Raw genomic sequence first — 26,075 nt, 5'->3', positions numbered from 1 at the left:
TATGCACAGGTCTCAGGAGTTCCTTTGGTGAGATTTGTTGAAAATGCAGAATGGATGTCCAAAATGAAAGTGGAGTTTAGCAATGGAAGTGCTGGCTTAAAGGAGTGGCTCTTGGGGAGGGATCTGAAGGATGAGGTTGACTAGCTGAATTCCAGTGCATGACACATGGGATTAGACAGGATAAAAAGCCATTGAGTCACACGTGGGAGGAGATGGCAAAACCTCTTACTGATTTCAGCATATGCATATCTGACCCATAGGGGAACTGAACTGGCAGAGCACAGGGCACGCAGAGGGGGGAAAGGAGGTATGAGATCAGATAGGTAGGGGGCAGAGCACTGCCAGGCTTTGAGAGGGTGAGGAGTTAGAACTTGTTTCTGGAGGGGAACGACTCTTACTGAGGAGGTTGCACAGTGAGAGTGAGAAAGAGGAGTTTGCTGGCAGCATATTGGATAAACCAATTTAGCTCCTTGTGTCCTCAATCAGTGTTATTTCTACCAGCATCAAAGTCCTTTTGATAAAGAGCAAGGTATGATTTCCAATAAGGCCATCATGACTTTCGCAAGGTCCAGCCACCCCCTGGTACACTGCTTGCCCGTTCCTGCAGAGAGCCCTAAGTACCAACCCAGTTTACCAGCCATACCAATCAGATCTAGTGCAGCCTAGATACTAGGAACTTCTGGTAGAGTTTCTTTTATTTGATCTTGGGAGACCACTCATTAGAGATTCCCCCATTCTGTACATCAATGCAGTAGGGGAAAAAGTTGTTTCCACATCAGTGAAATATACTGCCATCCAGTGTTAGAAGGTTCTTTAAAGCATATAAAAAAAACCAACACCAGCTTCGTGAGTATGTCTTCCTGAATCTAAATATTGCTCATAATATAGTAGGTTGTTACTCAGATTAATTTACAACATGCAATTTTTGAAACCTTTGTATTTTGAGATAATGTTCAAGCTACACTGATCTGGTAAGTCTTTTGTTACATTAAGTATTTAAGGTTAAGAATAAGCATTTTAAAAGTGACCTGGACAGAATGAATAAATTAGGACAGTGGTTCTCAAACTTTTGTACTAGTGACCCCTTTCACACAGCAATCCTCTGAGTGTGACCCCCTTATAAATTAAAAACACTTTTTTATATTTAACACTATTATAAATGCTAGAGGCGAAGCGGGGTTTGGGGTGGAGGCTGACAGCTCACAACCCCCAGTTTGAAAACCCCTGAATTAGATCTGTGCCCTTTGTACAAAACAGCTGTGGCAGATTGCAGGCCCTTAACACGCCAGCTACTGTATTTAGGACAGATTACTACTGATCTTAAAAATTCCTGTTTAAAATTCTTTAGTTACTAGTGGATTATTACCTTGCAGATAGGCAACCTGTAAAGTGAGATTCTGCCTTCCAAACAATTTTAACCTCAAGACTGTTCAAACCCTTAACTGTATAGATAATTAAAATATATAGCTACATCAAACACTTTACCATGCAAAGCAAAACAAACCCATTTGCACTAATAAGAGGGTTTAATGTCTTGGAAAGGTGCATTTCATTTTATGTGCATGCCAAGACACTCCTATTAAAGAAGGTACACAAAACTAGTGATTGCGCCAGGCTGGTAAGCAGATTTCCCCAGACTCCCATTGTGCCCAAGAAACCAAAAACATCTGAGGGGAAGTCACACCCAGCCAAGATGCTGCCTTGATCACTAAGAGACAAAGGCAAATTATCTGACCTTAGTCACCCAACAGAGGCTAGCAATTACGCACATCTGACTCTCATGATTTAAATCGTAAGATGGCCAAGTGAGGATAGATCTAGCCAGGAAATTGATCAAACTTCCCCTCTCCTGCCAGGCAAGTCCCACAATAGCCAGAGATTGAATTGGCTGCTCAGGTGTGTTGTCCATTAGTCTGAGCCAGGTTTTCATCTGAAATCTCTTGCCAAGCCTGACCAATGGCCAACAAAGCTGCAGCAATGGGAGTGTCTCTTCTCAAGCAATGAAAGATCAAGACTTGTGTAACCCGAATTGATTTTTTGTGTGACTCAGACTTGTATTAAACAAAATGCAAATACTAATTGCATTGTCAAAGGATCACTTTCTAAAAGGTCTGGGGGAGTGACAGTTCCATGCACATGCTGTAGTCTTTCTCCTGAGAAACTTAGTACTAAACCACCGTTTAAAAAGACAAGACTCTGCTTTTGTGTTGAGTATTCAAATTAACAGACCTCATGGGTGAAACAAGACTAGAGATCTCTACTCTCCTAACAATGTCTCCACCCGATTCCAGACCAGACTTTGGAACAACTAAAACAACCTGCCTCAAAAACATTCTGCCAAGGTTTTATGCTGATCCCAGGATGATGGATAGGACTTTAGCTCAGGTCTGTAGCTACCCTCTTCACGGTAGTGCCAGTATGTCAATGTGAAGTGCTCTAAGTCATCTGTGATGGATGTAGCGAGAACATGTTTTCATTCTTTTTGCAGAATGAAAGCCAGCCCAGCTTCTCTGATCTCAGAGTAGGAGACAAGCCATTCATTCAGGAATCAGCCTCCCCATTCAAGTGTAGGGTACTGATGCTCAATTTATGGATCAGTAATAAATACAACATTGTAAAGATCAGCAGATGGAAAAATATGAGCTTGATTCTCTTCACCCCACAAGCACCTAGTCTCATTTTACAGATGGGGAAAATTAAGGCACAGAGCAATGAAGTGAGTTATGTAAAGCCACAGACAAGCAACGCTAGACATATAACCCCAAATCTCCACTCAGTTTTGTGTTTTAACCACGTTGTCTCAAAAATAGACACTGCTTTCAGATCACCCATGAAACAGCAGAAATTTGCCCATTCTTGCTGAGAACTCATATCTAGGATGCAACCGTTTTAAAGCAGGCCATTTCAATATGACTCCAGCACCATACACATCCTAGCCAGAAGTCACTTGAAAAAAGTCAGTCCTACTTTTTTGTGTTGTAAGACTTATGGGAAGTGGAAGATAGAATCATGGATTTTAATGTGTTTTCCTTCGCTTTCAAGGTTCCTTTAAAGTCTGCAAACAGAGCAGCAAACTTGCTGAAGAGACAAATCCAGATGCAATTAGTAAATTACTTTCACTTGTTTGGCATGATTATAGAGCAGCCTATAGGCTAATGCAAGTTTTGAAAGCATGTTAAGTGGTTGGAGTTTGAAGCTCCTTTTCTAAACGTGACTGTGATAAAGGGTCATATTATGTGGTAAAAGCCCAAGTCTGAGGGTCAGGAGATCTGGGTTCCATTGTGGAGCAGCCTGAAACACCATCTAAATTAGTCTTCATGAATTAGATGAATACACCCTTAGTGTAAAACAAGCATTCATCCCATTGATGCTACTGAATGTCACGATGTACTTCTAAAATGTTTATAAAAATTGATATCCCTACGCTAATTAGGACTGTTAAGCATACTGCCCCATCAGTAGCCTCGCAAGGCTATCCTTTGATTTCCTTGCAAAGGGAATAGCCATTCTAATGAGAGAAGAGTAGTATGCTACAGAGCTAATTCAAAGCGACAGTGGGCATGTTAGGACACAAACTTCCATTTTATCTACACTGATCAACACAGACATGGATTTGAGAGAGTTCTGAGAATCTTCTATAGCAGGGGCTCTCAGATGGAGGGCTGCAGCTACCCTTCCCTTGCTGCTAAGTGGGAATGCCTCCGGACTAGATGGACGGAGCCCCGATATGGGAAAGGTTGAGAACCACTGTTCTACTCAAAGCAAGAATGAACACAAGTCAGTAAGAACTGCTGGAAGTTCCAGCTTGCAAACAACCTTTGGAATTAAGAAAAACTTGGCTACAGAGGCTTCATCTTTGTTTATTTCCGTTTCTTTGGGTGAATTTTTTTTGCAGCTTCATTGTCTTTTTGGTCTGTTGAGCAGTGCTCTTTACACTTGTTGGAGGCAGTTTGATGGTTATTTCATCTTCATCACCTTCTGCTGGTTGCGATTTCCGACGCTCAAGTGCCGTGGGCGTACACACTGGGGTGGGGTCCTAGATAAACCAAATGAGGTAGTTACCATTAGAGGGACAGCTTCCCTAACAGACATGTCCTATATGACATCAAGACCATGTCTCTCCCCCCCCCCCCCCAATTCCCTGCACACATGGAACAACTGCCAAAAGATATCAAGTGAGAATGATTTCTAAACTGGAAAGCTTTCTAAATAGATTAAGTCGATTTTGCATATTAAAATAGATGTATGTGTTTTCGCAATGGTACAGGGGAAATATGAATGAGATTAATTTTTATTCCCTTTAACAAATGTCATGAGTTGCTCTAGCTTTTTGGCATTAAGATAATTATTCCTTGATTCAGAGGGTTAAGGAAGATGAAATGAAGGGAAAACAAAGATGAACAGAAAGTGTCACGAAGAATGTAAAGATATTTAAGAACCAGGGATATTGCTCCCTTATAAATCCAGTCATGTAGAAACTAACATTTTTCACATCCCAATGGCAATATTTTTTAAAACACAATCCATTTCTCTGTGCATTCAGTTTTCTTATTTTACAAGTCCCTCAGATATCTGCCTCTGCCCTTTTCACAAGAGACAAGCCAACCCCACCCCAATTATCCGGAATTACTGCACAGTGCGATTACATGCTGTGACACTTCTTTCCTGAGGATCCAAATGAGAGCATTCAACCCCTCACACACACACAGCCAGATCTTTCCAGGTGTACATTAAAATGGAGAAGGCTGAGGTGCAGTGTTCAAAACTCTCATTCTGACAGGTCTAAGCAGTAGGTGAAACCTTAGTGTTTAGACTTTTGGACTGTAATAGGTGTAATCTCAAGCCTCGAAATCTGACCTTTCTGATCACAGCACTATTTGTTTTACATGGCTGATGGCAGCTCCCAACATCTTTTAGCTTATTTATAGCTGATTAGCAGTCTGCCGTCTGGTTTACACTAGAAAGTTTTGCCAGTAAAACTTCCTTTCTGTTGGTCCAGGCTTCCATTCACACAATTCTGAGTCTTGCTGATAAACCCTCCATGTTTACTGGCATAATTATTGCCATTTCCTCACGTGAAATAAACCATCTGTTGGAACAGTGCTAGTGTGGAAGCACACAAGTATGAGTATGAGTCGTCCTCCAGCAACAATCCCACAACGCAACTTTCTCTTTAACAGTGCCTGCCTGGAGAAGAGACCTGAGCTTCATCCATATTTGCAGAGACAAGTTGAAAATGGCATGTAAAAGAGCAGTAGATAATGGGATGGAACAGGAAATTGTGGAATTCAAGATCAAATTCCCAGTCCTTTGAGAGGAACGAGGGTATCCCACAATATACAACAACCACCCCACAACACAGAGCGTAAACTTCCTAAAGGGTAGCAAGCCAGAAGCTGGTATGGAGGACACTGGGATGCCTACCCACAGTGCAACATGCATTTTGATGACACAACCCACGGTGGGTTGACATGATGCACAAGCAGCCACATTTGGTGCATTCGATCAACATACCTTATCGGTAACAGTAAGCCAGCAAAACTTTGACTGGTAAAATTTTCTGGTGTAGACAACACTTAAGATATCTGCTATTCCAGACAGCATATGCTGCCTTCCATTCAGAAGCGTGCACTCTAACCCACACTGCAACTTTTATTGCTACAAAGTCAGTCTGTCTGTCACCAGTACAAGAAGGCCCAGAACACAGACTCAAGAAAGTAACAGGGGAACTACAGTAACCAGTTCTGTGTCTGAAGAACATGTTCTGGTGCCTTTAGACTGCATGAAACCCACTGAGATCAGTTGAGTCTTACCTGGCTGTTCACAGATATGTTCAGGTTCGCGTTTGAATTGGAAACATTTTTTTTCTTTTGAGGCATCTGTGCAGCCTATGAAAAGAAACAGATCAAGCAATTAATTACACAGAATTGCCTTCTAATGCAAAGTTATTGAGATTCTCCTAATGTAGCCGACAGACTTTTCCTTCACAGTTATAAAACCTTTACTGCACCAATTACGTCTGAACCAGTACATTGGTCTATCATGCCAGAGAAGTCAATGAATGTGATTTGGCGTATATATCCACCACACAATCACAGAAATAAGAGAACCCTTACGGGATCTTGTATATCTATTGACAATACACAATTGAACCCTGCAATATCTAAGTATTTCATCCCATTGCTTTGTAAACACACAGTATCTAAATAGAGGAAGGATGGTCCAATGGTTAGGGCACTAGCCTGGGACTTGGAATATTTGGCTTCTCTGCCCTGCCACAGGCTTCCTGGGAGTCTTTGAGCAAGTCACTTATTCTATCTTTACCTCAGATCTATAAAATAGGGATAAATAGCACTTCGGAGGGGTGGCACGAAGACAAACGTTAAAAGACTGTGAGGTGCTCGGGTCCTATGGTAATAGGGGGCCTTACAAGTATCTTGGATAGATAAGTAGTTGAAAATAGCAAACAGTGACACGAATCAAAGATCACGTTTCAAGTCAGTCACTGACCTATTAAGCAAGTATAACGTTAAAGACATTTCTCTAAAAGAAAGCAAGAACAAGGCTTCATCTACACCGGGGTGGGCAAACTACAGCCCGCGGGCCACATCCAGCCCGGCCCCCGAGCTCCTGGCCTGGGAGGCTAGCCCATGGCCCCTCCCCCACTGTCCCTCCTCCCCCGCAGCCTCAGCTCGCTCGCTCCGCTGCAATGCGCTGGGCGGCGAGGCTGTGAGCTCCTAGGGCAGCGCAGCTGCAGAGCCCGGCCTGACCCGGTGCTCTGTGCTGCATGGCGGCGGCAGCGTGGCCTGGCTCCAGCGCCGCCAATCACCGGTGCTCCAGGCAGCGCGGTAAGGGGGCAGGGAGCAGGGGGGGTTGGATAGAGGGCAGGGGAGTTCGGGGTGGTGGTCAGGGGCGGGGGTGTGGATGGTGGTCGGGGAAACGGGGTTGAATGGGGGCAGGGGTTCCAGGGGGGCAGTCAGGAAGGAGCGGGGGTTGGATGAGGCGGCATGGGGCAGTCAGGGGCAAGGGTTCAGGGGGCAGTCAGGGGACAGGGAGAAGGAGTGGTTGGATGGGGCAGGGGTTCCGGGGGGGCCGTCAGAAATGAAAGATGGGGTTGGATGGGGCGGCGGGGGTCTGGGGGCAGTCAGGGGACAGGAAGCAGAGGTGGGTGGATGGGGCAGGGGTCTCATAGGGGCCGTCAGGGAACGGGGGGGTTGGATGGGGCATGAGTCCGGGGGGAGGGAGGGGTAGATAGGAGGTGGGGACTGGGCCATGACCCCCTCCCCTAACCAGCCCTCCATACAATTTACAAAACCCAATGTGGACCCTCAGGCCAAAACATTTGCCCGCCCCTATCTACACTACCACTTTTGTCAGTAAAGATCTTCTCAGTCTGGGGGTTAGGGGCGGGGGGGTTTCACATTCCTAACCGACAAGTTTCACCGACAAAAGTGCTGGTGTGCAAAGAGTGGCTACAGGACCTTACACCACTGTAAGGTCCGTAGTGTAGACATGGCCCAAGTCTGGTAGAGCGCACAATCCACCAATCAAGTCACTGCATGATTTCTACGAGCGCTCACGCTGTCCTCACTCTGATTTAGTCTCTGCACCAATCTCCAGATTAAATGTAACATTCTTAGATCAATCACGTATAATGGATGCAACACTTTCTCCTATTTAGCACAATCTTAGACGTGAACTTTGAATTTAATACTTGACCAAGCTACCACAAACCACTTACAAATCCAGGGAAGTCATAATCTATTCCCTTCTCAGCCAGCCTCTTTCGTAACCGTTTCTCATTTTTTAGTAGTCTCTCTGTCATCCTGGTCTTTTCTTGGGGTGTTCGTTTCTTGTTATATCGCTTGACTGCCGGGTGCGATGGCTTCCTAAAAGTCTTCTCACTGCCTCTGAAGAGGTTTTCATGGACCTTTTCAGGCGGCATAAATTCACCTGTGTCATAAAGCATATCACACTAAATCAACAGTTAAGAACGTAAGAATGGCCATACTGGGTCAGACCAATGGTGCATCTAGCTCATCTTCCGGCAGTTGCCAGTGTCAGATGCTTCAGAGGAAATGAACAGGACAGTGATTTTCAACCCCTTTTCATTTGTGGACCCCTAAAAAATTTCAAAGGTAGGTGTGGACCCCTTTGAAAATCCTAGACAGTCTTAGCAGCCATAAGACTGCGAGTAATGCATGGGGGGGCGGGAGACACTCGTGGAGAAAGGAAAAAAGAATCTGTGATATTCACTTGTAAGAGCTCCTTGTGTGCTGGAACTCTAACATGAAAACGCAAAATTTCCCTGACTTCCCAGAAAACAATACACTCACATGCTCACGTTTCCCGCGCTCACCAGTGTCTCAGATACTCACACTTTAGGAGCCTTTCACAGAACAGGTAGTTGTTCATGGTATCGGCAACAATCTTAGCAACTTCATCTGATTCAAACTCTACAAATCCATAGCCTTTGCTGTCTCCAGTCTGCCAGACAATGACAACAGTATCAGAAATCTAGGTTACGTTTACACACTATGTCTGAGAACTACACTAGTCTGTTTTTTCACACTCCAAGGGTTATATTCTGTTCTCAGATCAACAAAGACAACTCCCAGTAAACTCAGTAAGCACTGCACGTGTCTTAGGGCAGAATTAGCCTATGCTGATGTCCAAGATAAAGATAAGCTTTTACAGATTCTATGTGAAACCAATAGCTCTGCGTTATGTATATAGGGAAATAAACATTACTTAGTAACAAATATAACAAAACTAAAAAGCTAAGTAAAAGTTATGCCATGAGATGAAGGGGCATTTCCCCTTTCGGTAGAAGGGGTGGCCAACCTGTGGCTCCAGAGCCATATGCGACTCTTCAGACAGAAGTTAACATGTGGCTCCTTTTACAGGCACTGACTCCGGGGCTGGAGCTACGGGCTTCAACTTTCCAATGTGCCGAGGAGTGCTCGCTGCTCAACCCCTGGCTCTGCCACATGCCCTGGCCCCCACTCCACCCCTTCCCCTCCCTCCCCTGAGCCTGCCCTGCTCTCCCTCCTCCCCAGAGCCTTCTGCATGCCACAAAACAGCTGACTGGGAGGTGCGGGGAGGGAGGCGCTGGTCGGCATGCTGGTGGGTGGGAGGCGCTGGGAGCTGATGGGGGGTAGCTCAGGTTGGCCACCCCGAGCTAAAGCCAGCCATTTGTATTACAAAGTAGTCAGGAAGTTTAAAAGCACCGTCCCTCCTGTTATATTAATTCAGAATTCTACGCTGGATATAGACTACTCTAACATTTCTCACTTAAGTGTGATTTGTTCTGATGAAAGGGGCTAGATTCACAGCACTGGAATTGGAACCCTGTTTAACCACAGAACCAGGGGCAACTTCCTCACAACACCTGCCTATTTATCTCTATCCTTTTCTGGAATGACCACCTTTATGGTAAAGAGGTAATGGCAAGTCTTTTCCCTCTTCTGACCCTGCCAACAGGGTTTCCACTTCAAGTGATACCTCTACACTACAAAACAGATAGAACCAATAACTTGTTACTTATAAGTCAATGATGAGACTTCAAAATACGGTTATCTTCAGTAACCAGCTGAGCTGGATTCAAACCAGTAACTTAAATTAAAGGTTTTAAAGGCCAATGACCAAAGTTCAATCAGCCTCTGGAACAAGACATTTATTATAAACATCCAAGTAAAAGTCTACTTCTGAGGTGGTGAAGTTTATGTGAAACCAATCAATGGCTTTAGAAGTTCAGGAATTCAGGATCCTCGTCCCATTTCCGAAGAGCAAACATTTCTGTGTGTTCTGAGAGGCTATCATCGTTTCCAGAATGGACTATTAGAACACAAGAGCGGGGATATTTCAGGCTCTCTCAGATCCTGGTATAAATGACAGCCCATTTTTAGTCTGTGTTCCTCCATATTGCTTTTATACATTGGCTGGTGCGATTGCACGTCAGTAACATTCTCAAAATGGAAATCAAGAGGACGACGACGTCCAGGATGTGAGGATTTCATAATGTTAAATAATCTACTGTCCAAGTCCTAGCACTGGTAGCTACGTTAACTGATTTTGTTTGTGCAGCACACAAAGTGTGCTCTGCACTTTACAAAACCCTGCCCCACGGATCTTACAATTTAATTGTAGACATGAATGAAAGGAAAAACTGACAAAGCAGGAGAAAGGGAAGAGGGCTGCAACAAGATTACACAATATTTGGTTGGTCATATGCATTTTTTGGTGGCTAGCAGGGCAGAGAGAAGGGCACAAAGACAGGTGAAAACAGATTTTAGCAGCTGCATTTTGGATGTACTGAAGGGAAGTCAGGGAGGCTGGAGAGAAGGTTGCAGCAATCAAGACTGGAGATAAGGACACAGAAAAGTGCTTTAGCCATTGGGATAGAGAAGAATTGGATTTTTTAAATGTTGTGGAAGTTAGACTTGGTAACACCCTGGCAATGTAGGAAGGAGTTGAGAGGGTGTCAAAGATTAATCCAAGGGTCAGAGCTTTAGTGATTTTAAGATGATGTTATCCACACCAATGGAGAAAGATAATGGAGAAAGGCTGTTACTTCCTACATCTTAATGTAGAACAATTAGGCCTTGAATGAAGTTCAGGGAAATGGTAATAAAAAATAACAATGAGGACACCAGTATGCTGATAGCCCCTGGCCAGTGCTCACTTCTAATGGGGAAAGTTTATTAAATGAATGTGAGGATCTGGGGGAAGTAGGGAAAATTCAGTAATAACTGCAATTAGGAAGCTAAACAACTCAAAGCAATTATGATTTTTACCTTTTTACTTCTTGAAAGCCGAAGTCTGGTGACTGTTCCAAACTGGCTGAAGTACTCCTGGATTTGTGGCTCATAAAGGCCCCTAGGGATATGCCCTAAATAAATTACACCAGGAGTCAGCTTCTCATGCTGTGAATAGGAAAAGTACAGGTAACATTAAAAACACAGGAACATTTATGCCCAATCACCACCTTAAACAAAAGGAGACAAGAAGCCAGGGATCTGTTCCCAGTACAGTAATTCCTAGTCTCATCTTCCAAAGCAGGCTGCACCCCTGACTGATTTCCTGTTTTCTTCCCATAGCCAGTCTCCCACCAGGTACAATTTTCACAATCACAGCACGAATACATCCACTGAGATTTAAACGCAAAACCCCTACTGCCAAGTATCTTCACGATCGCGATTCTGCGCGACTTTCGACCTTGTTCCTCAACTCTACAGCTGGGGAGGGGTGGGAGGGAGACCGGGAGGAGGGGGGAGTGTGGGGGAAGGGGGGAGAGGAGGAAGATTCAATTTTTTAGTCAGCCTCTGGCTGTTCAGCGTCTGAAATGTCTCTCTCCGCGGGGCCGCGCGGGGGGGGGGGGGGGGGAGAGTGGGGCCCCCATAGGAATATAGTATTCTATAATATTGCAACTTTTTTTTTATGGAAGGGCCCCCGAAATTGCTTTGCCCTGGGCCCCCTGAATCCTCTGGGCAGCCCTGTCTCTCCGTAGCGGAGCCCCCGCGCCGACCCGCCAGTGCCCCCTACACCGTCCAGAGGCGCCTCCACAGCCCGGGCTCTCACCTTGGTCCCCCTGCCGGAGCGGACGCGCAGCACCTTGTCCTGGAACTCGCGCTGCAGCTGCGGGTCCAGGGAGAGGAGCGAGGCCGGGGCCCCAACCGCTTCCGCCACCGCCGCCGCCATACCACTCTCTCGCCCTGACCACGCCGCCGACTCCGGGAGCGAGCCCGGCCACTTCCGCTTCCGGGTCACTCACCGGAAGTGCTCCCCAGCCAACTTCCGCCCGCGCGGGCTGCAGGGCCCGAGCGGAGACGTAGGGCTACAGCGGCCCCTGGCGGCCAGAGCGGAGCCAGCCCGGCCCGCACCCTGCCTGCCGGGCGCGGCCACGTGGGCGCTGGCTGGGGTCGGGGAGCTAGCCAGGGCCCTGCCGCTTTCCCCCTCCAGCCTCCACATCCCACCGGCTCCTTGTTTTCGGGGACACGCGGCCCGAGCAGAAATGCAGGAGCCCAGGGGAACTGCATGGAGCTGGGCATGAGCGAGGCAGGGCTGCCCGGTGGAGATGCAGGGCACCAGGGAACTAATCAGTGTCCGCAAAGGAGGCCCCAGAGCCTGGCAAGAGAGTGAAACGCCCATAGTCCCAGATCCTCAACGGTAGTTAGGTGCCTAATATTACTCCCCGGGGGAATTCTGCACCAAAAAAATCCTGCACACAGTTTAAAGTTCTGCATATTTTATTTGTCCACAGAACACAGTATAATCACTCCAGTTTAAATTATGTTGGTAATTTATTTCAAAATATCTGTCAACAAGAATGTTACAATAGAGACGACAACAAAAAATTGCCCCAGGAGTAGAGAATTAAACCCCTGTAACAAGCTGGTTCCAGTTGAGGGATGCAGGAGGGGACTGGGGGGGGGGGCACCCCAGAGCCCAGATACCTGCATCCCCTAGAGCCGAGCTGTGGGGCACCCCCTTCCCCCAGAGCCTTTATTCCCCCTAGCTTCTTTACGGTCCTGCCCTTCCTCACCCTTTGCCAGAGCCAGGTCTCCCGAGCCCTCTCTCATTGTATGGGGAGATTTTGGAGGACCTGTTAAAGGCCAGGGACCGCTACTGATAGTGTAATATTGATTATCATACTTGTTGCTAACAGCAGCCAAACTTCTGGGCCTTTTTGCAGGCCTGTGCAGCCTTAGCATGACTAAGCCAGGAGGACTCAGCCTCTTGCTCAACCTTTGTCTGACTCTCCACCCCTCTTTCATGAAGTCTCTGTTGAACATGCTGGGGTCTGTGTTTTAGGAGAAAAACAAGAAGCTTATCAATATTTGCCTTCTGGGATGTGTCTGTCAGGGCCTCAAGGCATGCAGACCCTGCAGGAATACATCTGTCTAATTAATAAAGAGTCCTGTGGCATCTTATAGACTAACAGACGTATTGGAGCATAAGCTTTCGTGGGTGAATACCCACTTCGTCAGACGCATGATTGTCTGCCTAATTAGTAATCTGAGGAAACCTCTTGCTTAGCTTTTGAAACTGCTTGCCTAACAAGGTTTTTGATTGTTGTTTCTGTTGTCTACTAACAAGATAAATAAAGGGAGAGAGGTTTGGTCTCTTTGGGATCACTTCATGGACGCAGTTTAGGGCCCTCAACAATAGCTGAAAGACAGGCCAATCCGATGGCTCCCACTGTACCACTCAAGAGCCACACCAAACTTCAGTAATTATTGAGGGTTGGGGGTGTTTTACTAACCTGTTGTGGATGTGTGTAAGTGCTTGAAACTAAATAAAGTATAGCTTTAAGTGAGAGCACTCTTGTATTGTACTGTTTGTGCCAGCCATCTATTGGTCGGATGGCCATGTCTCCATTGATTTATTTCCTGACACCACCTCACACAGAGTAAGTTACCAAGAGCTTTGGATTGAAACAACTCTGGGTAACACCATCCCTGGATGGATGAGGATCAAGGCAGGCAGCCAAAGCATGGAGTGCCTCCATCCCCTGGATGAAAGCCGGTGAGCTGGGCTCTGTAGAGTGCAGCGGCCCCTAGTGGCAGCCAGCAGCTCTGCAGAATTCCCCCAGGAGTAAAATATGTCTGAGGATCTGGGCCATATAGACTTCTATGGGGACAGAAGGAGGCCCCTACAGAGTTTCCTTAGCAAAACTTTTCTTTGTCTGATGCCTACAAAAATGCTGACAACAGTCAGGCTGTTGCTGTGCTAATCATGCTGACTAGTATCATCCAATTTACTTGTATTTCCCCTTCTGTCTGTATCCATCTCTTGACTTGTCTTGAAGTTGTAAGCTCCTTGGGCATAGACTGTCTTTTTGTTCTGTTTGTACACCACCAGGTACAATGTGGTCCTGGTCCACGACTAGAGCTCCTAGACGCTATGGTAATATTTATAATAATTAATAATTTGTTCAGTAAAATAGAGATTTCGGTTGTTTGAGTTTTGATAGAATATATGTGAGTAGGTCCTATATGTTCCCTAAATTCTGAGTGGGTTGGAGAGAGTACTCATGAACAGCTGCCCTCCCAACCGTGAGTGGAAAGAAATTGAGACCCCATGTTCTTTCTGCCCCTGCCCTGCCTTGTGGGGGGTGAAGAGAGATCCAGTGAGGCTGCTGCCTCCAATCAACCTAACAGAGGTGCATGCCCCACCCACCCTCCACCCCAAGCCCTCTGGACCTTTTTGTTGGGCCCCCGCCCCGTGGACCCGACCGGCCTCCCCCTCACCCCTTCACTGTGAGCCTTGCAGCCGGTTCGTTTCCAGACCGCGCCGAGGAAACATCTATACATGCTCGTATCTATACATGCTCCACACCCTTCACTTCCTCACCCTTGCATCCCGCCCTGACACAAAGTGGTGGGACCTCCTGCCACCTCTGGAAGGTGAGGAGCCCGTGTGCTAGCCTATATTCCACCTGAGGCCCACCGGGTATATCACTTGGCGGCTCCTTCACGGGGCCATGAGCACGGGCGTGTACTTGGCGCGGTTCACCCCCATCCCAGACACTTGACCATAGGGGAGATGGTGAAGACATCCCACAAGCTTCCAAAAATGGGGGGTTGCACAAGTGCTGGAGAAGGAGGTTTCGGACTGAAACCCTGGGGGCTGATTAAAGACAACGTGGGTTCTGCATGGGGTGGTGGGGAATTGAAACGCTTCTGCTGTGGGGAGATCAGGCCAAGATGGAGGAGCCCAGCTAGGTTTCCATCCCTGTCCCTGCCCCTCCTCCCCCTCTCTGGGCAGTAGGGTGACCAGATGTCCCAATGTTATCGGGACAGTCCCGATATTTGGGACTTTGTCTTATATAGGTGCCCACAACCCCCACCCGCTATCAGGTCACCCTACTGGGCAGCTCGCCAGCTGCTTGTGAAGGGCTGGGAAGCCGGCCAGTAACACAAACATCCCCCGCTTCTTTGAGGATGCTGGCGGGGGGAGGGGGGGGGAGGGGGTCAGGGCCACTCCCACAGGGTAAGAAAGAGGCAGCGGGTAGAGAGGAGCGCACTGCGCCTGCGCACGCTGGCCCGGGGCGCCTACCCCACTGCCTGTCCGAAATGGCTCACGCGGCCCCCTGGAGGCTGAACTCGCTCTGCAGCCAACTTTCGTTTTCCTCGCGGGGTGGGTGTCCGCTCTGCGCCAGGAGCGTAGAAGGACCCAGACGGCGGCCGGCAGCCAGGCAGTGATTAGGGCACCCTTGCGCTCGGAGTGTGGAAACCCTCGCTCAGAAGAAGGGGTCCCGACGCGGAAGGTAGAGGCCCGCTGCGTGGCAGTAGCAGCGGCTTCAGTGTTGAATGCGGAAGGCTTTCGAGGCGATGGGAGCGGGCCCGGCACTAGGACAGGCAGCAGCTCTGCGCCGCGGCTGTGGAAGGACCCCTGAGCCTCTGCCGCGCGCGCGCGCGCGCGCATGTGGAGCCTGCGCCCTGCGCGTTGGAAGGTCCCTGAGCAGCGGTTGCGGCCCCGGCTGGGAGCGGGAGAGGCCCAGCCCCTGGGTGGCGGCTCCCTGCGTGCCCGGCCTGGCGGCGCGCCATGTCGGTCAGCGAGATGTTCATCACCCTGCAGGGGGTCCTCACCGCCGACCAGGACATCCGAGAGGTCAGGGCCCGGCCGGCGGGGCGGGGGCGGGGTGTGCGCGCGGCGTGGCGGGGGGAGGGGCGGGCTACCGTCGCACGTGGCTATAGGGATCAGGGTGTCGCCAGGGCTCCGAGGGGGGCGGGCCTGCGGGTTTCTGGGCGGGAAGTTTCTTCCTCCATCCCATGTCCTGACGTGTTGCCGTCGACTTGCAGGAGATCAGGAAAGTGGTTCAGACCCTGGAACAGACGGCTCGGGAGATCTTAACGTTGCTGCAGGGGGTTCACCAAGGCGCTGGATTTCAGGACAGTAAGTCACTTGTGATTGGGAATGATGTCACAGCCGGAAGACAGCATCTGCCCCCAATCCTTACGTTCTAAGGATACAAAGGGTCAGGGAAAGAAGGGAGGCTGTCAAACACTGATAGATAATCTTTGGTTAAACACACCAACTTTCCTTGACTATACTGTCAACCTGCCCCTTGTTAGTCGAGCAATTTCTTTTCGGCAAGACCCTCCACATCTGAAACAAAGCAAAAGCTGCTGGGGGGGAAAACACCTGAGGAAAACTGAATCCCCCCACCGCTGTTGCTGAGAATGGAATCTGAGACCTACTGTGACACTTCCCAGGGTTATGGGGCACTTCGCTTCCACCTGCCCTTAGCATGAGGAAGCATGTGCCTCCTGTGGATCAGCTCCCCAAGTCCACTGGCAACACAAGCACTTCCCTCTAGGCCTTGCAGGCCCATTCCACCTTCTTATACCTTAACAACATAGGAACGGCCATACTGGGTCAGACCAAAGGTCCATCTAGCCCAGTGTTCTGTCTTCTGACAGTGGCCAGTGCCAGGTGCTGGGAATGAACAGAAAAAGTAATCATCAAGTGATCCATTCTCTGTTGCCCATTCCCAGCTTCTGGCAAACAGAGGCTAGGGACACCATCCCTATCCATCCTGGCTAATAGCCATACTTTCCAGCTTGAGGTGCAGAGACACCCTTAAAAATCTGCTCTAACTGAACCAAAAGTTTTGGATTTGGTGCAGGACTTAATAACGTGAGGCAGGATGGCTAGAAACAAATACTTTGATTTGTCATATGTCAGAGGGCTAGTGACTCTCCATGCTCTACCCTCATTCTCCTCCGTGCTCAACCTGTGTAGACTTTCCCTGCTTTGTTCTGTACCCCATTTCCTCTTAAGGTAAACCTACACTACAGCCCTTACAGCAGCGCAGCCGTGGGGCTGCAGCTGTGCTGCCATAGCGTAGGCTCTCCCTACAGCAACAGAAAGGGTTTTTCTATCAATGTAAGTAATCTATTTCTCTGAGAAGCATTAGCTAGATCAATCACAGAATCCTTCTGTTGGTCTAGACCAGGGGTCGGCAACCTTTCAGAAGTGGTGTGCCGAGTCTTCATTTATTCACTCTTAATTTAAGGGTTTGCGTGCCAGTCATACATTTTAATGTTTTTAGAAGGTCTCTTTCTGTAAGTCTATAATATATAACTAAACTATTGTATGTAAAGTAAATAAGGTTTTTAAAATGTATCAGAAGCTTAATTTAAAATTAAATTAAAATGCGGAACCCCCCGGACTGGTGGCCAGGACCTGGGCAGTGTGAGTGCCACTGAAAATCAGTTCGCGCGCTGCCTTTGGCATGCGTGCCATGGGTTGCCTACCCCTGGTCTAGACACAGCCATGCTGGGGGTTAAGCTGACCTAGTAAGAGTAGAGAGGTTTATCCTATATTTGGCACTACTGCTTCTGTTGCTAGACTACTGTGTCCAGTTCTGGTGTCTACATTCAAGAAGGATATTGATACATTTGAGAGGGTTCAGAGAAAAGCGATGAGAATGATTAAAGGATTGGAAAACAAGTCTCCTTATAGTGGAGCACAATCTGTTTATCTTATCTAAGAAGCTTGTGATCCGGTGACCCCATAATCTAGGAGTACGTACATGGGGAACAAAAATTTGGTGTTAGAGGGCTGTTCAATCTAGTAGCCAAACATATAACAAGAGCCAATAGCTGGACACCGAAGATGGACAAACTCAGACTAGAAATAAGACGCAAAGCTTTAACAGCAAGGGTGGTGAACAACTTGACAAGGGATGTGTTGGATTCTCCATCACCGTACATTTTAAAATCAAGATTGGATGTCTTTTTGTAAAAGTTCTGCTCTAGCTTGAACAGGAATTAATTCAGGAAAGTCCTATGGCCTGTGTTATACAGGAGGTCAGACTAGATGATCAAAATGGTTCATTCTGGGTTTATAATCTATGAATCATGAAAGATCATATCTTCCCCCTAGATGCTGTTTGAACATTAAATGCAACAAGCTGTGTCATCTTGAATTGTATTGGAATGCTTCCTTGTAACCCCTGTTTTGGTGGGTAAGAAGAAATTGGCTATCATCTAACCACCAATTATTTGTGCAGATTACCTTAATTGATATCAGAGCTGTAGTCTCAACATTAGCTTCAACCTGGCAGTGATTTGACCCTCCTTGTATCCACTGTTTGGCTGGAACCTAAATATATTGATTAGCACAGAGATTGATAATGACCTTTTATTTGAGGGACTGATAGTTAAACAAGACTGCTGTCTTCCCCAATTTTTTATTATGTAGACTTTATAAGGAATTATTGGTTTATTTGATGTGTTGTATTCAGCCTCATAACTGATTTGATATTAACCCACTTTCTTGTAATTTATTTTTTGTTTAGTTAATGGTATGTGTAAAATAGGAAACCTTGTTTGGATGTTTCCTCCCCAAATGTCGGTTCCAAACCTCAGGAGTCCCCGAAGTCAGTAAGAGGCAATTCTGTGACTCACCTACTTATGGGCCATAGAATTGCCCCTATAGGCCTCCCATAACTGGTGCCTGAACTGCTGCAACGCTATTGGTTTTTAAGGGAAATTGACTTGTGCATTGATCATAACTTGATGAACTGTGTGTATTCCAGAGCCCTTGAGGGTCTGCTGTGGTGGATATCAACCTAAAGGCTGACACATTCCCCATAAGTGTGTACTCCTCACAAACAATATGAGATCTCATCCAGCAAGAAATGCTGTTCTCCCTCCATTGGTCTCTGACCAGAATTTATAGATCTGGGGTAAAAGGCACTGATGCTCTTGGACTCTGGCAGGCACGGTACTGCATGTGCTGTGGGACTGCTATGGCTAAAGAACTTCCCTTGCACTCCAAGTGCGGGTACTGCCATACCATAGCTATTCATACCAGGGTGAGCTTGGCCTTGTGGCTCAGGCATTGGACTGGGACTTTGGAGAACTGGATTCACCTCTCAGCTCTGCCACACAGCTCGTTTGTGGCCTTGAAGCTGTCTGTGCCTCGTTCCTCATTGGAAAGTGGGTATAATACATCCCTGCCTCTCACAGGTGCTGTAAGAAGCTACTGTCTGTCATGACTTAAAACCTCCCAGAATTCAGCGTGCCTGCACATAGAGTACTGGACTTCTGAACTTTGGGTAGCCGTAGAAAGGGTGGCATACAAAAGACTTGGATTTGAACAATTTGAAAGCATAGAGATTGAGGTTTTTCAAAGGTGAAGAAGAGATTTTCACCATTAACTTCAAAGGGAGTTGTGTGGCTCTGGTCCCAAGGATTTGAAAATCTGAACCAGCGTCTTCATTCCTTGATAAAGAGGTTTATTGTTGATCATGTCTGTCTTCTGCTTTATGTGCTTTTCATTATTGCATGCTCTGTCAATCACCCCACTTTCTCTTCTTCCTTTATTGTCCTGCTGTTAATTCTTTTCCTTCTCTGTGGGCACTGCATGCTCTCTTCAGATTGATTGCACAGTCATGCAGAATCCAATACAAGCTCTTAATTATGGGACTGTTGTGAAAAAGGTATTCGTGTAACGTGCACTTCCCCTAAAGGGGAGAATGTTGCATCTCCCTGCCTCATAGCCACTATAGTCTGTCATCACTTTTGCTGTTTTTCAGCATGTTAAAAAAACCCAAACTTCTTGAGGACCTCTTTTTTTTTTTTTTTCCCTCTCTCTAAATTGCTATACATATGTATAATTCTGTATGTATAAGAAAAGCTGAAATAAGACTGTTACATTGGTTGTAGCGAAACAAAACATTGCTGTATGGTTTTCTGTTAAGGTGTATTTGATATCTATAGGTGGCAGTGGTTAGTGGATAAATGAGCCTGAAACCTTACTTTTCTAAATAGGGGCTTAAAATCCTGCTTATTGTGAGTGGTAATCTTATAGGTAACGATGGTTTGAAACATAATTCATTCAAATGTATATAAAACAGAAGGGGCTACTGGAAAACATAGATCCAACCCCAGCTATTATCCATTGTAATAATATTCCTTTTTTATCTAGTAGAGAGTTATTGGATTTGGAACAGAAAGAAAAGAATATCTCTCATCGTTGAATAGTCAATTAATTTGCATGCGATTGCTGATCTGGGTCTGTGATGTGACTGAGACTTAATGATGATCAGTGATTCCTAAATAAATATGGAGTGACTATTTTCATGTAACTTGGAACTGTGAACTAGTGGCTGGAGTTCAGGTCTGAGAGCCAGACCTCCTGGGTTCTCTTCATTGCTCTGCCACTGACTCCTGGTGTGACCTTGTTCAAGTCACTTAGCCTGTTTGCTGCACTGATGTGTAAACATGAGTGTGCTGATTAGAGAACTTTAAGTAGCATTATGTACATTCACAGGATTCTTTTGCAAAAATTAGTTTAGACACTTCCTAAATGTTGCACTGTTTCTTTTTTTCAGTACCAAAGAAGTGTCAGAAGGCCCGGGAACACTTTGGTGCAGTCAAAACACAGCTAGCATCTCTGAAGACCAAGTTTCCAGCTGATCAGTACTACAGGTCTGTAAGATTGCAAATAACCATACTGATGACAAAGTTTTGATATTCTAAATGGGTATTACACACTTTAAGTTAAAAGGATTCTGTGAAGGTCTGATAGGCCCCAACTTTTTTTTTCTACCCTACAAATTAAGGGTAGCATTGGTTGACACTTTTTTCATGAATCAAAAATGGCTATTTGACCAAACTTTTTGGTAAAATTGTTCAGCTTTCCAAAAAAAAAAAAAAGCTTTTTCCTTACTAGAATCATTTTTGAAAGTTGAAAATTTTCATTTTCTATTTTTTTGAAGACTTCCTGACAGAAATAATTGGGCTTTGTTTTGAGTAGCTCTAATTAAGGGCCTGACTTTCAGAGGCGTTGGGCACTCACACCTCCATTCACTTCAATTAGTTGTTAGTACTGTTGCATTTCTGAAAACTAAGTTCCAAATCTGTCATGAAACCTACGTCTGATATTGGGAATTATTCCCAAATGAGGCAGTCCTCTTTGGCCCTTGTTTGCTTTCCCTGCCAGTAGGGGACTTCTCTGAAGTACTCTTCTCAGAGCAGGAATCTTGTCAGTTAAATCCATTGCTAGCTCGCATGAGGTTAGCCGTTACAAAGGATTGGAGAGAGGAGGTGAACCCTCCAACAGGTTATCTTGCATCTTGTACATGTCTGTTGATCATTTCGCACTGAGCACCTTGAGTTGTTCAGGTTGCCAAGCCCACAAGCTCAGACTGACTAACTAAACCTATATTTGTGGGGTGGAATTCTTTTCATTGTCAAGGAAGCCATTGTTTGTATCAAAATATAACTTTTGGATCGGTAGCTGTGAAACTTCAGTTCTGTCAGTCTTGGCAGTGTGTCCAACTGAAGTGCAGTGCTGAAAGTAAACATGCAGCACACATAGTATAAGGTAGACTAGATATTTAATACTTTCAGTCTTTAATTTTCAGTCCTTTCTAATGCAAGTTGTAAAAATGTCTTGAATGAATTTTTTCACCTCGTGTGTTTCAATATAGATTTCACGAACACTGGAGGTTTGTGCTACAGCGCTTGGTGTTTCTGGCTGCATTTGTTGTCTACTTGGAGACAGAAACATTAGTGACTCGAGAAGCGGTTACAGAAATACTTGGAAGTAAGTTCATATTAATTAAACTGGATAAAGTTGTGAAGTTCTTAAATTTAGTGGTTTGCAGAGACATGGCAAGGTTCAAAATGCCAGATTGGTCAGCAGAGTTAGATGTAATTTCCTATGGAATGAACAGATTAAACACCAGCAGAAATTTATCTTCATAAAGATGCAAACCAGACTACAAAAAATTTTAATCTGGGAAAAATAAAGACTCTTGCTTAATGTGGCAGTTTAGGAAAGTAATTGTTTACTCCTAAGGATACTTGACAAAATCATGTGAAATTAAATTTACCTAGGATGTTGACTCTGCTTTGTCTGTTTTTTCCCGCCCACTACTTTTGTTTTAAATGTTAAATAAGAAGTTAGCTTAGTTAATGTTTTGGAGCTATAACTCTGCACAGAGCAGAGGATGTTTTTTAAAAAAAAAAAATTCAGGAGGACTAAAAGTTTTACAACAGAAAACTCTCGTACTTCTGTGATCCTGTTGGATCAAGTGTAGGGTATTGTCTCATAGGTAGAGGACATGTCCGATATTAAACCACCATGGGAGCCAAGTCAAAAGGCTGGAAAAGAGCAGTAATTACGTTATATGTGGGGAAACAACTGACTTCTATATTGCCATCGGATTTCTTATGTTTGAAATGTCTCCTGTAGCTGACTTGAAATAAAGACATTTCTAACTTGCTGCTTGTGTTCAGGTATGATATTGATTCAGATTGCAACTCTGTTTTTCACCTTAGTTGAGGCTGATCGAGAGAGAGGTTTTCACCTGGACATTGAAGACTACCTCTCTGGGATTCTGACTCTTGCCAGTGAGTTGGTAAGTAAAAGATATTTACACAAATTGATAGCTAGTGTGAAACCAACCAAAAATGAATGGCCAGTAGCTTGTTTTCCAGACCCTACATTTGGGGAGGGTAGAAGTTACATTGCATAATGCCCTGGTGTTGAACTCTTAGCTAACTGGCCTTTCCAGCTACTATGAAATGCTAAGGTAGCAACTAGGAGTGAACCTCAGAAAGGGAAGAACTAAGTGCCTACTTCAACTTAATCCTGTCCAGATTCAAATCAATGCCTTGATTGAAAGCGAGGATTCTCGTTACACAAGAAACCATTCTATATGATGAGTATAACTAGTCTGATTACCATACATTGATGCTTCTTCATTCAGTAAACTGACAGGAAAAGCATGTTTTGCTGTAGAGACAGATTAAGGTAGGCGACCTCTGTCTTCAGAAGGATTTGAGAGATCTGACTTGGCAGTTGCATGTGTAGTCAACCTTCTTCCATACCATCTGACTTGTTTCCCCCACAGTCTAGGCTGGCAGTGAACAGTGTCACCGCAGGTGACTATTCTCGTCCTCTTCGCATCTCCACCTTCATTAATGAGCTGGATTCTGGCTTCCGTCTCCTCAATCTGAAAAATGATTCCTTGAGGAAGCGCTATGATGGCTTGAAGTACGACGTCAAGAAAATTGAGGAAGTGGTTTATGACTTGTCAATCCGAGGACTCAATAAGGAGGCAGCGAGTGATGCTGGGGGAGAGAAGTAGAAGCTGCTGTTCTAGCAGCATCATGGATTACCTCAGATGGTTGCCAGTGAGGGAGATGTGTTAGCAAAGCCCTCCTGCCGTAGTTTAGAAGAACCACAAGCTGAAAAATGCTCTCTATTTTCTTACCAAATGTGTAGTACGGGTGTTAGAACGCAAAACGTTTTGTAAAATCATGTCTAGGGAAGGGCAGCAGGCTTTCAGTTTCCAGTGAAGTTACTCTGTCATAAACACACGTCACTGTTCTGTGTACCATAGCAATAGCTGTCAAGCGCTTCCTGCAGCTGAAATTCCCGCTTAGTTCTGTGGAGCCACTCCAGCTCCACCGCTGTATTGTTCTGGCAGTGACGTGCTTCAGCTTTCTGTGCCCACACATCCTCAAAGGTGTGTGCGTGGGATGCAGCTTAACGCAAGTATGACATGGCATTTTGAGAGACACTGTGAGCTATTCAGTTCCTTTTTTAAAAAAACACTGATCTTCATTGACAATTTTTTCTGTAATTTCCACCCACTTTAGTAACTTGAGCAGCAGAGACTTGTATAGCAGTTTATTGCCCTGATCTTATTTACTGGTTACAGCATATCAAAAACACTAAACTGCAAAATTAGGCTAAGCAGCTCATGTAGACATATCACTGGGAATTAGTCTTTTCCATATAACTTTTGGCATATCATGCCCGGGCATCTCAGTATTATTTTTTTAAATGACGAGTTTTTTGTTAGCAGAAGGACAGCCGGCTGTTTCTCAGAAATGTCTGCTTTCACTTGTTGGCATTGTTCGTTACTGTGGGTAAACAATGTTGAATTTTAAAGTGAATCATTTTGTTTTGAGCACTCTACATAATTACCTTTCCGACTATCAGACTTTCTAGCACATGCATGCTAAGGCACACCTGATAAAATGCAGGCATCTTTTGCGTTCTGAGTACTTTGTTCCTGAATAGGCCAAAAGTTCTGTATTTTTTTTTTTAAGATCCCAGGTAGTTAGTTCATGTCATAAAATGTTTGTATCTTAAGAAAAGGGAAAAATTAACGTCTAGTCTAGTTTGCATATGAGATTTTTGTACCCCAAAACCTGTTTTTTTCATTGTCAACATGCAAATTCACACATCACACAGGGTGTTTATACCCCTTTCCTAAAGGCATGCATTTGAATTTTACAAAACCTTTTTTTACCATTTTGTGTAATGTCCTAGTTTTTCTTCTTTAAATATAATGTGTCTAGGATAAGGACTGTTTCCAAAGGATACAAATACCACTTGTTGAATATAAACAAGCAAAATTACAAGCAGTTGTTGAAATTCCTGTGAATCTTTTAGTTTGTAAAAGTTTTTGCAGTTAGCTGTTAAAGCTTGTTTTAAAAAAATCATTGGGAGAAATAAGTTTCTTTGTTATCTTGACCAATAAAAGCTGTTCTTTGACTTCGTGTCCATCTGGTAATTCTGTCTCTTGCCTGATGTTTGTTAATGTCACCACTTTTCATCCTGCAGTCCAGCCTGAGGAGTTTTTAATACAAATTCACCCTGCCACTTTAAAATTGGTTGATTAACATACGATTCCAGTGCATTAGCTGGGAAACTGGATCGGCCACCTGGGATCAAGGAGGAGTGAGGATTAAGCTGTGAACATATAGAACCTACCCAGAATGTGTGTTTGGGATTCTGTTGTGTGGGGACTTGAACACTGAGGTTCTGTCTTCGGTACTTATGTGGCCTCTGTTATTGTGGTACCTGAGTGCCTCACAATCTTTAATGTATTTATCCTCATAGGAGATAGGGAACTGATATTACTGCCGTTTTATAGCTGGGAAACAGAGGTACAGAGATTGTCACTTGCCTAAGATCACACAGTAATCCTGGGGGAGTGGGGAATTGAAGCAAGGTCTCCTTACTTTGCCAGTAGCACCCTAACCACTGGACCATGCTTCCTCTCAAAGCTGCCACAAGCAGCAGAAGTTCAACTCCCTCTCTTGACCACACCCATCCCACCAACATTCTCTGTGTCTTCAGGAGGGATCTTTCCAATGTGGTGCTGCTGGGGCTAGATAACTAGTAACCCTCCCCTGGGTCTCCAGGTGTCTGGGGGGCAGGAAGGGGAACACTGGGTAGCCTCTCTCTCCCCAAGCAAGATCATTCTAGGCCACCAAGTATGGGCTGCATTCTTCATTCTAAATGCTTGTCTCGGTGAGTAGATAGGGTGTGGGAAGCAGCACAGTTTGCTCCCAGCCTGCAGCAGGGAGCAGAGGAAAATGTTCCTGCTGCACCAGCTTCTCGAAAGATCCTGGGGGCAGAAAAGCCCCATAATCTTTAGAGCAGTAAAAAGGAAACCTCTGGAGTCGTAGCTGCATGCAAAAAAAACCTTGAGCTTCTCTTCCCTAGCATTTGGTGCCAAAGAGAAGGGTATGTTTCTGCCCCAGAGCTGCATGTGTTGTCTTGCCAGCTGCCACTGGCTTAGGAACGGGGGAAGGGGAAATAAAATTCCCCTGAAAGACTCAGTTTGGGGGAGGGAGTGGCCTGTAGCTGATGGTCTCTGCTCCAAAGATCATGTTGGTAAGCGGAAGCCACTTAGCCCAGGAGCATGGTGAGAGGCAGTTCTTCCCTGAAGCCTGCAAAAATATAGCAAGGTCAAGTGTGTTTTTGATGATCTGATGCATGATGAACCTTCAAACAAATCTGTAATGAAAGTAATCATTCTTATTTGGTCTTGAATACCCTCCCCACTACACACTGTCAGCTGAAAGGGGCAGTGCGTCAGAATAGAGGCTGACTCAACAGCCCCCAAAGGTATTTTCTGAAGCACTTATGCCAGAGTTCGTATCCGGAGAGAGCTCTCCAGGGTAACCTTTCCATGCTTTGTGTTTTGTCCTCCTCTTCCTAAGGTCACTCCTCTGCCTCTCCCTTGCCTCAGTATAAAGGGCCGTTCCAGTTGATTGTGTGCAGTAGAAAAACAAGCAGTGACTCAG

The 26,075-nt window shown here is 45.6% G+C and overlaps 2 protein-coding genes across 2 annotated transcripts; one reads left to right on the top strand and one right to left on the bottom strand.

The window, feature by feature from the left end:
• Nucleotides 1–3,860: 3,860 nt before the first annotated feature.
• NIFK (nucleolar protein interacting with the FHA domain of MKI67) lies at nt 3,861–11,752 on the bottom strand. The gene is given in 7 exon segments (XM_054044562.1): nt 3,861–3,883; nt 3,886–4,036; nt 5,814–5,888; nt 7,742–7,953; nt 8,379–8,487; nt 10,797–10,925; nt 11,581–11,752. Coding segments are annotated over 7 exon segments (819 nt in total). The 5' UTR covers nt 11,701–11,752.
• Nucleotides 11,753–15,424: 3,672 nt separating this feature from the next.
• TSN (translin) lies at nt 15,425–24,534 on the top strand. Its single transcript, XM_054044116.1, has 6 exons — nt 15,425–15,615; nt 15,807–15,900; nt 20,351–20,447; nt 21,452–21,567; nt 22,305–22,384; nt 22,880–24,534. Exons 1-6 carry the CDS (start codon nt 15,550–15,552, stop codon nt 23,114–23,116), a joined length of 690 nt encoding a protein of 229 aa, XP_053900091.1. The 5' UTR covers nt 15,425–15,549; the 3' UTR covers nt 23,117–24,534.
• The last annotated feature ends 1,541 nt before the right edge of the window (nt 24,535–26,075 follow it).

The sequence above is a fragment of the Malaclemys terrapin genome, chromosome 11, assembly GCF_027887155.1.
Source record: "Malaclemys terrapin pileata isolate rMalTer1 chromosome 11, rMalTer1.hap1, whole genome shotgun sequence".
NCBI lineage: Eukaryota > Metazoa > Chordata > Testudines > Emydidae > Malaclemys > Malaclemys terrapin.
The sequence above is the reverse complement of the archived record's forward strand: the minus strand, read 5'-3'. Positions and strand labels throughout refer to the sequence as shown.

Excerpts from the sequence above, each read along its gene's own strand:
- TSN (XM_054044116.1), top strand. The coding sequence starts at position 15,550 with ATGTCGGTCAGCGAGATGTTCATCACCCTGCAGGGGGTCCTCACCGCC. Across the intron at positions 15,616-15,806 it reads CCGACCAGGACATCCGAGAG|GAGATCAGGAAAGTGGTTCA; the intron begins GTCAGGGCCCGG and ends GTCGACTTGCAG. Across the intron at positions 20,448-21,451 it reads CCAGCTGATCAGTACTACAG|ATTTCACGAACACTGGAGGT; the intron begins GTCTGTAAGATT and ends GTTTCAATATAG.